The following is a 15972-nucleotide window of genomic DNA, read 5'->3' as shown; positions in this document are numbered from 1 at the left end:
AATACTAAAACCTCCTCCAGTAAATGCTAGCTGATGTTGTGTTTCTCTTTCAGGATAAAATAAACTATCACTTAAAATGTTGTTTAAAAACGTACATTGACTTACAAAAATCATATCCCTAACAGTACGGTATATCACCAGTCCAGTTCCATTGCTGTTGGTAAAGTTCAGTAGTGACAGGAAGATGTTGCTGCAATTATAAAAGAGTACAGCCTGTAGTCCATAATATTGATCTTGTTGATAAACTAATCCACAGTATTTAATAGCAAAATTATTGAGATTAACATTGTTGCAGTTATTGAAAACTATTCCGGACCCAATTTGGTTGTTTTCATTCCCACTACATTTAATGTTACTACTTTGTCCATTGATAGTCAATCCATTGATACCAGTAAACGAAACACTTCCTTTTATAGCAAGAGTAGAACTGATGATCTCTATTGTGAGGTTACTAGTGATGGTACTGTGGGATACATACATCAGTGACTGACATGAGTGTTGTCCTTGAAGGCAGTCAATAGAATCATTTCCTTTATCTCCATCAATACTGATGTATAGAGAAGACACACTTTGAACAACAAGACAAAGCAAAAAAAGACTTCCAGTCATCTTGTCAACTGAAATGATCACGGGCAAAAAAGTTATTTTCAGTTTCTGATTTAAAATGTACATGCATAGACTACATGCATTGTTTACATGAAAATTACAGCATGCTTTCACCATTTGTACTAACATTATAGTGTTTATGAATGAACAAAAAATCTTTGAGAGGCGGAACAATAAGTTATTTATTTGCTGGATTTAATGGTAATAAATAACATTTCACAAAATTAAGAGAAGGGAATGGATACATGTACATGTCTAACAACATTCCAATTGTACAGAAAAACAATTTTCTGCTAGACTGCATGAAGCTGTTGCATGTTGCGTCGGATAAAGTTCTTGTTAGATGGTTGAGGTATGATAGGACTTTGATGATCCACTTTAGCCTGTGCAGTACCAGTAGGAGATGAATAGGAGACTGACTGACCATGAATCTCATACAACCAGTATGTTGTAGGAGTCTATAAAATTTAATAGAAAAAAAGATGATATTGCAGGAATCTTAATTGCTTATGCATCATCATTATTTTTGTCTATGTAAAACCACATAACTGTTTTAGATGCTCACAAGCACCCTGGTCAATATCCTACATGTACAGTACATCATATCAAAAATATAAACTTATAAGACAAGACTATTATAATGGTGGTGTTGATACAGTATTAGATATCCTTCTTACTTCAATGATGACTCTGCCATGACAGTCCTTGCTGAAAGTCCTTGGTTTGTATATGACAGTAAACAGCAAACCTTTCTCAGTAATAGGAGGCAACACTCCACTGGTAGGGTGTATTGATAACTCTGGTGAAGATGATGTCAGAGAAGCTTTGAAAGGGAAAGGTGCTCTACATTATGACAAAGCAAAGAAAATTAATTATAATAATTTGTATGCAATGAGTTTGCATAGAGAAACAGTATTGCATGTAGTTTTGTTGTCTTACTCTGAAAGGCTGGTCAATCTAAAGCCTTTCTTAACTTCACCAGTTAAATGGTGTGCCTGGAGGGTCAGTATATCATCAGGCACTGGCTCAGTTGCTGTTAGTATGACCGGGTAATGCCATATACCATAACTATTAGGTTGGACCTGAAGATCAGCTTTACAACTATAAAAAATAATAAGTGTCTAAACTTAAATGTAAATTAAGGTTAATAGTGATTGGCATGAGCTCAACTTTATACTGTACATACTGAACATATACATAAGGGCATCCATATACATGTACATGTATGCACATGTACAGTTTGTATAATTTTTGATTCCATTACTATTGTGCTACATGTATACATATAATAACCTGAATGGTTTTGGTGGCAGGAATACAATGTCAAAAACAAGCTCAATCTTATCTTCTGATATAATCTCCCTCACTAAACGGAGTGCAGTTGAGACCTGAAAGAGCTGATCCATCTCCTCGTTATCATCAGTATCAACCAGGACCAGCCTATACGAGTACTTCTCCCTCAATGACTCCTCTTCAATCGGAGACTGGGAACCTTGCCCTGGAGTAACAGGCCTCAGACGAACAGTTGACAGGTCCTCCTGATGATTATGCAATGATACCACTAGCCTCTCTTGTAGTCTTTCTTTAGCTTTAGTGTTGAGTGTTGGTATGAGTGATGGTGAGGGTTGTACTTCAGGCTGTCCTAGTACAGGATACACCCATGATAATGGTTCAGTGGTACCAGCAGTAGTCACTAGTATCATAGCATTGCATTGCTCTATATAGTCTGGGGTGAACATTACTGGTATGTCCAGTGAAACCCCGGACTCAAGGACTATGTTACGAGTTTGTTTTAAGAAGAGGCAGAACTGATCGCAAGCCGTCTCCATGCTGACATCAAATGATGCTTTATGAGACAAAGGATTAGTGAATGATAATATAGCGACAGCGTTTTGATACAACACTGTACTGATGATTGTCTGGGGTAATTGGGATGGTGGTAGACCCTCTCCTTTTACAAGAAACTCTTGACGACCAAACTAAACAAAGACATAATTACAAATGTACACGTACATGTACAATAGAAAGTGAAATAAAATACGTATATACATGTATATGATGGTGTATTTCTTATCTTTCTCTCTTTCTTACTTCATCACTAGTGAAAACAAGTGAAGCTTGATTTCCAAATCCCAGTTGAGTTGGTTTAAACATAATAGATAAGTCAGAGCTTGAATTTGGTGGTAGTATGAACTGTGTTGTAACAATAAACAGAATTAAACTAGTAAAAGACATATAGATTATGTAGACTGGCTTACAGTTCCATTGTCAATCCCAATGACAATAAAATGAGTTTCTGTTTGAAGATAAGCTAACATGACCTCATGATCCAACGGATTGTCCAATGTTAGTGCAGTATAGGCAGATCTAAAAATGCAATAGGAAAAGAGACACATAACATAGTGTATCAATAGGATACAATAGAAATGTACATGTACATGTAATCATAATTATACAGAAATGAAATGAAAGGAGATATATGTAAATTGTACAAGTAATTAATAATAGATGATTGCTCTTGATACATGTACATTTACATGTATATTAAATAGTCTGTGGTTTTGCTTACTTGCCCAGCTCACACTGAGGCGGTGATATTTCAACAGGTTTAGGGTCGGTAGCTTCAAGGTTAATCTCAATTGCCATCTCTCCTTCTGGTAGTCCTGTCACTATAATCTCTCCTTTCTCTTTTCCAAGTCTCTGAGGAGCATAGGTCACAGTATAATCGGCTTCAGTCTCTCCAGACAATAATATCTCACTAGGGCCTGATAAATATGATGATCCTTCTATAGCAACCTATCAAAAATAGTCACACATGACCATGAACAAATGTATACATGTACAAATGTATGTGTCAGTATTGAACTTGCAGCAGCTAAGAAAAATTACTCTAAAAGTCAGCAAAAGACCCTGTACTATTATAGTATAGGGTCGTTGACCAAATTTGGCCAAAAATAAAAAGGAGATAAGTCTCCACTTTTATGATTAATTTTTTCTGATGCATATACATGTTCTAATGTTGTGTAGAAAGTTTGGGCCAATTCCGATCAAATCTGGATTTTTTATGAATTTTTCAAGTTGCTCCAAAATTGGACCAAAGCCCCTGTACTATAGTACAGGGTCGTTGGCCAAATTTTGCCAAAAATAAAAAGGAGACAATTCTCCATTTTAATAATTTTTTACATACATATACATGTTCTAATGTTGTGTAGAAAGTTTGAGCCAATTCCGATCAAATCTGGATTTGTTATGAATTTTTCAAGTTGCTCCAAAATTGGACCAAAGTTCCTGTACTATTAGTAACACAGTAGCATTACTAAACAGGATTCACCCCACTTCAAAATGGCTGCCACAACTTTTGCAGCCTTGCGTAGTACAGGGCCATTGGAAAATTTTGCCAAAAATAAAAAAGAGGGAATTCTCCATTTTAATAATTTTTTCTGATGCATATACATGTTCTTATGTTGTGTAGAAAGCTGGAGCTGATTTTGATCAAAATTCTAATAAGTTTTTGCTTGTCACAAATTTCATGACAATGGTTTCGTGACAATGGAACTAATGGGTTTTTGCTTTTCACGGATTTTGTGACAATGGGACTAATGGGTTTTTGCTTGTCACAAATTCCGTGACAATGGAACTAATGGGTTTTTGCTTGTCACAGATTTCTTGACAATACCAAAATTGGGTCAAAGTCCCTGTACTATAGTACAGGGTTGTTAGCCAACTTTTGCCAAAAATAGAAAATTCTCCACTTTTATGATTAATTTTTTCTGATGCATATACATGCAAGTACAAGTACATGTACTTATGTTGCATAGAAAGTTTGAATTGATTCCAATCAAAATTGGTTGCCCTAAAATTTGGCCAAAGACTATGTAGAGGGTCTTTCACCAACAATGGCTAACAAAGAATCCTATGCATGTACTCTACATTACATACATGTATATGTACATGTACATGTAGTATATCATTTGGAACTCACTTGTAGTGTAACTGGTTCAGGCAGTGGATTCTTTATTTTAACACTGAGTGTACTCTCACTGAAAGTGTTAGCCCTCAGTGTATAAGTATGCACTGGATATGATGGATCAACTATCACATTAACTTGATACCACAAGTGCTCCAGCGGTGAGCCATCAATGACTCTATGATGACACAATTTATAAACACATTAGTTTTAGCAAGAGAGTACATGTACATGTACATATAAAATTTACATTATTTTTAGTACAGGTACATGTATTTGTGAATTTATTTTACATGTACATGTACATGTACATAATCACTCAATGCCCTTTAAATTTATTTTATAGTGTACATGTAGATGTATTATACAGTACATGTACATGTATACTTATACATAATACTTTTCAGGGCTTTACTATGCAATGTAACAAATGCATAACGGATACATTTTGTACATGATGTGTACATGTACGTGTATTCACCTAATCCTACCGCTCCTTGACTCAACAGAGAAGACAATAGCTCCAGTGTAGTTTCCTCTGTCCAATGGCTCAATCATGATGGGATAATCAGCAACATCATTACCAACTATTGATATTGTAGAGGGACCAGTGATAAACTCGATATCAGTTTCAACACGATACAGAGTCGTACGATCACTTGTATTGGGTACATGTAGAATCATTGTTGTCCTACAAGAAGAAAATAAAACAATACCAACATTCATTTTTGCAATTACTGTACTACATGACAGTACATGAGCAGTACATGTATTTCTTGATTCTCTGTACATGCATATTCTCTTTGGCTTGCCTTTCTTTGGCTCTTGTGTGCATGTTAATGTTCTCTTGTGCTAGTGGTCTCTCTCCTATCCCAATCAATTGAAATGACTGCTCACTCATATCATTTTCATTCACTAGAACTAACCGACACTACAAAGAATAAATACATGTGCATGAACTATCAATGACTATAAAACAATACAGTGTACAATGTACAAAAGTCTTTTCATTTCTCTTTTTACCTTAACAGTTTTCTCGTGTCGTGGCTCAAAGTTAAGAGGGTAATATCCTGTGGATGATGCTTTGACGATCAAAGAAGAAGGTCCATTAAACCATTGGCCAGTCAGTGTTGCTTTTAAAGGCCAATCCACTGTACTTAGATTAGGCTATAATAATAAATAAATAAATAAAATACAGTATTATGATTAAGTTTCAGTTACCAATGGAATTCTTTGTGTTATTTTCTGAAAGGCAGGTATCTTAAACTCCAGCTCTGGCTCTTCCTTCTTAGAAATGGCAATCACTTCAATATGAAAGACCCTAATGTCATGAGGTGACGTCAGTACAACATGACACATATAGCAGCCGTCTTTATGACAGATAAACTGGATAGGAAGGACCGAAGAGGTCTTCCTACTAAAAACTGGGATTGAGATTCCACCCTGTACAGTGAAGTGATCAGAGTTATCACACGAAATATCAAAGTGGATCTCGTCAGCTCCATGAGGCAAAAAGTCCCTGTGTGTCTTTATGGCAGTCTCAAGATTAAGAGCCTTCATTGCATTATAGAGTGAGGCATAGCCAAATGATCCTGTCAGGTGTTGCCTCTCTCTCTCGTCTTTGGGTATGTCCCATTCCCCTAGTCTATACACTGCTCTCTCAAAGTCCTCATTCCTAGTGGGTATGTTAATGACTTCACTCAATGACTCTCCTACTGGCCCTCTTATGTACACTGTCCTTGTGTCCTTATCGTAGAGTGTTGACGGTAACAGGAATGGTGGTAGGGTCATTGATGCTAATGGTAGGCTGACAGTTGTAGAGACAAGAAAGACAGTGTCTCCATATTGTGCATTGCTCAATATGATAGCACAATCTCTAGGGACTTTCCTTAATGGTATGTACTCTAACTCAATCCTGGGCCTATTCTCTTGCTCTGTCTGCTCCAGTCGATTGTGTGAAGGTCCTATTGTGATTGTTGTCTGTTTGGTGTGGAATAGTTTGATGGAGTCAGTTGATCTATTGGTCAGTGATGAAGGGCAGATGATAGTCTCTGTGACTGTTGATTTAGCTTTACCATCCATCCTATAAAACAATGAGAATACATTAATGATGATCATAGTTTTACACAGTACATGTACAAAGTGCTCATTACTTGTTTGCTTTGAGCTTCATTCTCTTTTCCGAGAGCTTCTCTCCTTCCACTAGCTTTACATGAAAGAGAATAGACTCAGTGACATGAGGAATAGCAATAGGAACTGATAGACTAGTAACCTGATAGAGTGGAACTTCATGGACTAGCACACTCTAAATGATAAGAATTATAAATGCACATTAATACATGTATAATGTACATGTACATGTACATGTACATGTACATGTATATGTACCTTGGGGTGTACAGTGTTCACTTGTCCAATTAGTTTGAAAGAGAGAGGGTATCCTTGTCTCCCTCCACCTCCCTTTGGTATCAATAGTAAAGTCCCTTCACACTCAGTTAGACACTGAGCCTTGAATGATACTGGTACTGACACTGAACTTTTAGGAGGAACCTAGACAATAAGACAAGGACATACATGTAAATACATGTACGGGTACATGTACATGTACGTTGTGTGTACATATACACTGTACATATGGTTTGCTAGCTGTACTCATGCAGACTCACAGATATAAAATCATCTTTTCCCTTGACAGTAAAGCATCCAGTTGAACTAGCATTCCCTAGTATGAGAGTGCGATAAAGTAGCTCCCTGTGGCTAGTGTTTTCTACTGTTATCTGTTATAAAGACAGAATAATGAATAATAGGATTAATAATTATAAGGACTTACTTGTTTAGTGATGCAAGTGTGAAGGGATCCCTGTAGCTTAATGGAGGAAGATGGAACATAATGAGGAAGAATGTGAAAGAGATGGCTACAAAACAATATCAGCATCATTGGATTGGGAGCAGAGAAATCACTGGCCTAAAGAAATAAAAGATACACATTAGCTAACAAGAAAAAAAAACATCAATATTAAACATCATACAATCAGTCAGTATAGCTGTATGTAGTGGTACTAATGTCAATGTAGAGTGTACCTGGATGTCATAATTGATGCCAATCCTTTGTATAGCTTGTACCAATAATAATGAATTATGTGAGACTTGTTCAGGAGTCAATGGCTCGGGATAAAGCCCATTAAGATCAGTATCAAACTAATGATAGAGTATTAATGTTAATAATAATGATGATTACAACATGCATAGTTATTCCTACCAGTGATGGTACATAAGCTACCAGCAAACAGGCTATGACAATACAATCCATTAGATCAACGTCAAACGTTTGTATTGTACGTGACACAATATCTAAAAAAATTAAGTTATTAATAGTAGCATTTTGTGCTTACTGCTCCCATACAGCTTCCGTCCTTCCCTTTCAAAGTGATGATTCATCCAGTTCAATAGCATAACCTCGTGAGATGAGTATACATTGCTCTCCTTTGCTTGTCTAAACTGATTAGCTGAAGGAGATGAGTGTCTAGGAATCACTAGAACCTACAATGTACAGCATTATAAAAAAACATACACATGTACACATACATGTACATCAAGGAAATATCATATAATACATGTACATGTACATTACAATGCAGTTAGTACCTTTATTAATTGGGCTAGTAGGTGTGTCCAAGCTTTCTCTGAGAACTCGTTAAATTCTTCATGAGTTGAGCAGGCTAGTAATGAGTGAGTGTTTGGGTGACTGGTCCTCCAGTAGCAGAAATCATTCCAATCCATCAGTGACTCTGGGACTACTATCCACAGCAAAGCACCTTGAGCCCTGAACAGCATAACAATAATAAGTATACAACAACAACAACAAATTAAAATACATGTACATGTACATATACATAATAGTAGAATTTGCTAAAATGAGTATAATCATAATTATCCACTCTTGGTATAATGTAAAACTACTGTACATTCCCTTACTCAAGGAATGCCAGTATGGCTGATAGTTCCTTGAAGTGTCTGTCAACCCTTTCTGCCCTTGTGTTACAAGGAGGTGGGTTCAATGGTATCCCTGGAGGAAGGCGACCGCACAAATGACGCATCAAGTCAAGCAATGGGCCACGGGATGACGTAAGAGCTTTCGCATATTTCTTCTTAACATTTGAACTATAACCTAAAAAATTAATACATGTACATGTACATGTAATTATTAGTTGACATTACAATGCAAGAAAATAATTATTCCATACTTTGTATTCCAACACATTCCACTAGACCATTGGGTCCCTTAACGTGTCTAATACCATCAGACCAACCGAACAACGAGACATAGCGACAGAGAGCAACCTTTGACTGGTAGAGGAAGAGATTACCATACTCCATTGCAGAGCTAGTGGCACTAGGATATATGCCAGGAGGAGGAGGTGGTCTGTTGGTACTGCAGGTGGAGAGGGTGGAGCATGAAGAGGATTTGAACGGCCACGAGGGAAGACGGAGGATCGGGACAAAGGACGGAGGGGAAGACTCAAAGTTAATTGAACTTAAGTTCTCGGAAAAGAACTCGTAGGTTGTCATCAAACTGTTGTCAGCGGCTACAGAGAATGGAACTGATTTTCTAAAGAAAAGAGAAGAAGAGAAGAAACAGAGAAAATAAAATACATATATACATGTACATATGTGCATGCATACATGTACTTGTATATGTACATGTACATGTAGTTCTACTTAGATTTGTACACACATGGAATACAACTAACATAGTTTTTGTGTTTTTCTCAGTGAAAGTGACACAATCAGTTATAGATATTGGTAGAGATGAAGAGAAGGTAAGGACACAAGGGATCTGTATGGTATTCTCTTCTTTCATAGGGCCAGACAACTGGACAGACATACTCACATTATCAGGCAATGATGAGGGAGCTGATCCAGACAACTCAACCTTACTATTATAATCAAGAGTATATGTTATAATAAATACAATAATAATAATTGCACAGTAACAATTAATGTTTAAGTATCTACATTATAATTTCTGCTACAATCATTAATAAAGCATAATCCATATCTAGATGTACAGTACATGTATTATTAAATGTACATTTTTATACATGTTTACATGATAATTTAGTTTTTCTTTACCCATAAAATTTTTCCAAAGTGACAATGAATCGGGCTTCAACAGTGACGCCCAGTGGTACAGGCTGGATGGCCACATGAGGAGGAGAGACTGAGAGTCTACCAGAGACCATGTCACCAGTAAACTCCAGTGTACTGTATGCCAGTGACCTATCACCATTGATGTAGACTGGCAGTGACAATGAGAAATGACCATGATGACCTACAGTACATATAGGGACAATACAATCAGAGATAGGAAATAGCTACTATATTAGGAGTATTACCAGGACTGAATAAGGCTTTAAACTTGAAGGACTGGCCTGGAGCAAGATGACCAATCTCTCCAGGGATTGGATCAGTTTTAGTGCATAAAGGAAGCTCAAATGGCACGCTGCTCTTTGAAAAGAGAATGAACCTGAAAGTTCCATCGCTCAAACGCTTTTCATTCTTATCCTTAATGCCCCAGGTAAGAGGCTCTGAACTTACATTAGTCAATGAGACAACCTTTTAAAGGAGAGGGAGAGAGGTGTACGATAGCAGGGCAATTATGTGCAATGCTTTACCTGCTCACTGAGTTTACTGACAATATTCATTTCAGGTGCAATGTGAAACTCAATATTATTATGTAATACTTGCAATGGAGGAACAAGTGCTGTTGCTAGTACCCTACGCTTAGGAGTATTCTTATAAGAGGGTACTGAGATGAAATAGAAAAAGAAACAAAGAGAAAAATAAAGAATATAAAAGAGAAGGCTACATGCATTGATTGATGGATTACATTTCTTATCAACAGCCACTTGTGATTTGTGAGTGCGTCCAGGAGGCCAGTGAGACAAAGGAGGTGGTACAGGATCCTGTCCATTGACAAGTATAGGCAGTATAAAGTCATATGAAGCTACCTACAGTACAATATACATGTACATGTACATTGTATACATGTATGTACATGCACTTATTACTGACATCTCTAGGTGTGAAATCCATTGCACATTTGACAGCAGTTGAAGGAGGTATGGTCAGCTCATATTTATTAGATGAGTCTTTAAATGATGACAAGTCTACTTGTGTATCTATGGAAAAATTGAGTAATTTTTTAATATTAAATGTGTACATGTACATGTACTGCACATGTACATGTGTTTTACCTTTATAAGGATTATCATCATCGGGTAGAATAAGAGTGAAATCTTCATAAAAACTTAAATCAATAGATAACACAGTATGAGCTTGTCCCTATTAGTATAACATTACAATAAAAAATATACATGTACATGTACATGTACACAAGCAGTGTACAATGTATGCCTACCATATTGTGAATAGTGAAGGGTAGAGAGAGTTTGACACCACAATAGACCACACCAAAATTAAACTGATCCTAATACACATAACAAAAACAATCAGTATGTACATGTGCATGTACATGTAATACATTAGTACAATCATACATGTACTGTACATTATCATGTGCTAGCTGCTTACAAGATTAATGAAGACTTTAGGTGCCTCAACACTTCCATTGATCCTCATTGAGAGCATCTTCCCCTCGTGGAGTCTCACTTTCAATATTGACTCAAATATCATCTCCTCCCAGTAACAGAGTTGTACTGTCAATTGGACGCTATCACCAGCAGGAACATGTCCCCTCTCTGGCTGGACAGAGATACAATCAGTGCTGGGCTGAAACGGTAGAACCTACACAAGCAAAGAGCCCAATACAATTACTTACAAATATACACTGTATAGTAAAGCTTAATCTATTACCAATGGTCAAAGATCAAGAGGTCAATTACAAACATGTACATATACATGTACATTACTATCTCAGTATGTAATTGTTATTGTTATTATGCATTTATAATGAACTCATTGATTCTCTTACTTCAAAGTAGCCATGATTAGTTCCTTTGTTAACTATATGGACTGTCTTCTTTACTGGTAGGTATTGTGGAGCAGGATTAAAGATGAGGCGTGTCTCTTTGAAGCTACAATCAGATTTCCAATACTACAAGTACACATGTACATGCATAGCAACAAAATAACAACAAAGGTAATAGACTGGTAATAGTGTACTTTCAATGAGCAGTTGAGCTTCTTCTTCTCTCCTCCCTCCACGTTAAGAGTCAAAGAAAGGCGAGTGCATTCCTTGGGTACATTACCCTGACAGAATATAGCACAGACAAGAGAACTATGAGCAGGAACTACACCTACAGGAATAATGTAAATAATGCACTGTACATGTACATGTATATATGACTATATGTGTACATGTACTTAGTAAAAATTTTTAAATGCTCATAACTCAAAAATTATTTGCTGGAAACAGCTCAAACTTTCTATATAGCCTAAAAACATCAATATGTATTAGAAAATGTAATAAAAATTGGAGGCGATTTTGGAGCCATTTTTTGGAAAAAAACCATGGGCCTTGGGTATTTTTCAGAAAATGGCATATTTTAAAAAATGGCCATAACTCAAAAAATTGAAGTCGGAATCAACTCAAATTTTCTACATAGCATAAGGGCAGCAATATGTATCAAAAAATGTAGTAAAAATTGGAGGTGATTTTGGAGCCATTTTTTGGAAAAAAACCATGGGCTATAGCCTTGGGTATTTTTCTGAAAATGGCATATTTTAAAAAATGGCCATAATTCAAAAAATTGAAGTCGGAATCAACTCAAACTTTCTACATAGCATAAGGGCAGCAATATGTATCAGAAAATGTAGTAAAAATTGGGGGTGATTTTGGAGCCATTTTTTGAAAAAAACCATGGGCTAATATAGCATGTTGATGTTCATGTGTACATAAGTACCCTCCATATGAGTAACAGCAACATAGTCATCATGATCATCAAGGCCCCATGAGAATCCAGTAGGAACATGATGAGGATTGTGTAATGTCACCTGTCCTTCCAATAGTGAGTTAAGTGTGGATAGTGGAGGTGATGATAGTGTAATGTGTGAGGGTGAGAGTGATAGCGAAGCATCAGTGACAGATACGGTGACTGGGATGTGGTAAATGTGATCATTGTTAATGATACACTTGATGCTCCTTAATAATAAGTAAAATATAATATTTTCTATTACTTGATACAAATATTCCTTACTCATTAAAGTCTCCAAGCTGGTCAGACTGAAAAGTAACAGTAAAATTAACACGTGAGTAAGGTGTCAAAACACACTCAAGAAAGCATGAGCCTTCACTTGAAGAAGATGAACCAAACTTGATAAAAATAGACTTACTCTAAAATAACAAAAAACTAGCATAATTACAAGAAAATAAAAGTCAAGTATTACCTCTAAACACAGTCTGATGCACTGTGAATTTTCATTAGTAAGTATCAGAGTCTTCTCCAGAGGAAAATTCTTCACAACAACACCTAACTTGAGCAACTGGGGCTCTACAATGAGCATGTACAGTACACAATGTAATAATAATAATGACACAGGACTCCTCACCTAGTTTGATATTGGAGAGCTGTTGTGGTGATAGTCTCATTTGACATTGCTCCAGTATTGTTTCCTCATTGAGAGGAGGGAGAGGTGACTGTGTGCTGCTGTTGCTATTGCTATCAGTTCTAGTTTCATTATAATCAGTGAACTGGTCCCTCAGAGCAATTGAAGGAGGCTTTATCCCTGCACCAGGCTCTATACCAATATCAGTGCTAGTAATGTATTCAGTGTTACCAAGTTTCCTATATAATAAACTGATGGGTACTATACTGACATTAAATGTCATCTGTTACCTTTCCTTTTCTCTTGCTAGTCTCTCTTTTCTACTATCATTAATGTAGTCTCTGTATGACTGCTGGTGAGCCTTGATATCAGCCATCTCGCTGTCAGTGTATGCAAAATCAGGATCAACGTAAGTGTGACGATTGACTTTAGTAAAAGGGCTCCTAAATAAAACATTGCAATAAAATCACTGCACATGTGTACATGTACAATGTGCAACATGTACAGTACATGTATATGCTTACTTTATTTTAACGCTCCTGTCATGAGGCCTAATGCTAGCTGCCAAATCATCTAGTATAAGTTTTTGGGTCTTACTCTCTCGTTTCCCTCTCTGATTATCAATAATGCAAGACCCCATCAATGGAACCTTATACACAGCAAATACTGATGCTACCCCGTCAATATGCTCTCCCATTATCTCCAGTAAGAGGTAGCCATTTAAATCCCCAAGTTGCTTAGGTTGAAATATAACTACTACACTTTGCTCCTTTTCTGGTAGTATGTGGCCTTTATTGTGATCTATTTTATAATGGGCAGGGACTGATAGTCTGTATGTTAGTGGTAGGCTGTCAGAGTCATTCCTTATCATCATTTTCTGACTGTTTAGTGCTCCTTCTAAACACTTGCCAAACTGTATCTCAGATGGCTCTAGTGAGATCTGAATTGGTAATGCAGTGGCTGTTAATCCTAACTCAACAACTATATGGATAAATAAGAGATAGAGTATTAATTGATGACAGACAATACATTAATGTTATGTGGAAAGTTTGAGCTCATTGTGATCACAAATATTTGAGTTACTGGCATTAAAATTTGGACTTGACACCAAAAATGTTCTTAGCCAAAATTTCTTTTCATGTACATGTACATGTATGCTGCACAATTTTAACATACCATTTTGTTCATATCCTTGCTTAGTTAGACCCACTGGAGTAATGTGTACATATAGTGCATAGTCTCTCCTACATGCCAGCCCTTGATGATGCTCCCAGCCTTTCTCTGACTGATCAAGCATAGGATAGAATGTAACGTCAATCCTTTCAGTTTGATATGGCCTGAGTGTTCCTTCATTAGGAGATAACTGGAAGAGAGAGAGAGCAACAAACCATCATGATAGGTACATGTACACATATGCAATTGTATAGTTACATTGAAGAGTCTCTCAGAGATTGGTACATCACTCTGCTCTCTCCAATTGTGTTGATAAAGACCTCCTTTTGTACATGCCATAGCTAGCGTACCCTTCATATCCACACCCTATAAGAATAGAGTCATATACACATACAACTAATGTACTATAGAAGAATCTACAGTACCTCTCCATAAGGTGGACTCTCCTTGCTAATTGCTGCCACATAATCAACTGGAGATGGGCTGTTGTTATAAATGACAATTGATTTATGCTTTATAGTCCCATAATAAGTAGTTCCTAAATGAAGCGAAGACGTTGGAGCAAGACTCTCGCTGTCAAGTAACTCCAACTGAGGCTGTACAATGCTAGCAGTGACTGGTATACTGATAGTATCAGACTCCAATTGTATCCTAAAAATAGAGCAAGTTATCACTGCATTCATGTATGTACAGCTTACTCAATGTTCTCTTCCATTATGCCAACTTTTCTACAAAGCAAGTCAACCTAAAATTCAATGCAGAGAGAGTAAAGTATATTTAACAATAGTAAGAGGACTTATACATTAATGGATTCCTGTGAGCCTGGTGAGATTGCTCCCTCTAGAGGAGTAATGGTGAGGTATGATGGTAAGTGACGAGTGCTAACGGAGAAGGAGCCAGGGGCCCTCCCAGTATTGAATAGAGTGATTGAACGAGAGACTGATTGATGAGCACAGACTTGAGAACCAAAATCAATACAATCCGGAGTGAAAGTAAGCAATGGATATGGGGGATGCCTGCAAGTGGAAATAAAGAAAATTACTTCCAATAAAAGTACATTAAAAATGTACAGTAGATCTAGCATTAGATCTTATAGTAATAAATGTACACAATACACAAGTGTAGATGCACATGGATTATTGATTGCGATTTAATGCTTCTTACCCAACTATTGGGATGCTCATGGCAACATAGTCATCAGCAAACAAGTTGAGGTCTCCGTCGTAAGATGAACCTGGCTTCCCTTTTGGTGTGAACTTGATAGTGACAGCTAACTTTAGACCAGGAGCTAAAAGCCTCTCTTCCTTACCAGCTAATAAACTAAAAGCCTGTACAGATACAAATACTAGCTAACTAATACGAGGAGATAAAGGCTCATACTTCACTGCTTCCTTTCTTCAGAGCTGCCCTCAGCCTCTTTGAAGAGGCACTGCAGTTCTGGACGTGATAAGTGACCGTCTCTTCTCCTTGTCCTGTATCAATGAACGTCACTTCATCCACGGGGAAGTCCACTATCTTGATATAGTTGCTCCCATTGCTGTTGTATGAGCCGCTACTACTAGAGGACTCCATTTTTTGGTAAGAATAATGCTGCTTGCATGCAGGATTAGTATGTTGTTGCCTAGCAACGCTACTTGTGGGTGTGACTTAGTTATTAT

The 15972-nt window shown here is 36.9% G+C and overlaps 1 protein-coding gene across 1 annotated transcript; it reads right to left on the bottom strand.

Annotated features, from left to right (window-relative positions):
- Window positions 1-763: 763 nt before the first annotated feature.
- LOC109583478 (cilia- and flagella-associated protein 47-like) lies at window positions 764-15947 on the bottom strand. The gene is made up of 46 exons (XM_019998857.1): window positions 15695-15947; window positions 15479-15642; window positions 15117-15330; window positions 15013-15059; window positions 14740-14965; window positions 14573-14680; window positions 14318-14504; window positions 13666-14122; window positions 13432-13584; window positions 13145-13380; window positions 12983-13086; window positions 12793-12929; window positions 12499-12737; window positions 11759-11892; window positions 11568-11690; window positions 11168-11380; window positions 10995-11063; window positions 10831-10918; window positions 10649-10755; window positions 10464-10584; window positions 10249-10382; window positions 9970-10189; window positions 9707-9905; window positions 9325-9510; window positions 8818-9182; window positions 8549-8741; window positions 8219-8396; window positions 7966-8113; window positions 7833-7924; window positions 7655-7771; window positions 7404-7538; window positions 7240-7350; window positions 6962-7123; window positions 6727-6878; window positions 5795-6656; window positions 5597-5740; window positions 5386-5504; window positions 5055-5264; window positions 4589-4751; window positions 3176-3402; window positions 2865-2973; window positions 2698-2799; window positions 1900-2585; window positions 1546-1707; window positions 1284-1449; window positions 764-1064 (listed from the first exon to the last, which is right to left on the bottom strand). Exons 1-46 carry the CDS (start codon window positions 15884-15886, stop codon window positions 900-902), a joined length of 8826 nt encoding a protein of 2941 aa, XP_019854416.1. The 5' UTR covers window positions 15887-15947; the 3' UTR covers window positions 764-899.
- Between the last annotated feature and the right edge of the window lie 25 nt (window positions 15948-15972).

The sequence above is a fragment of the Amphimedon queenslandica genome, unplaced genomic scaffold (genome assembly GCF_000090795.2).
Source record: "Amphimedon queenslandica unplaced genomic scaffold, v1.1 AMPQUscaffold_13303, whole genome shotgun sequence".
NCBI lineage: Eukaryota > Metazoa > Porifera > Demospongiae > Haplosclerida > Niphatidae > Amphimedon > Amphimedon queenslandica.
This window is presented reverse-complemented; position numbering and strand designations above follow the sequence as displayed.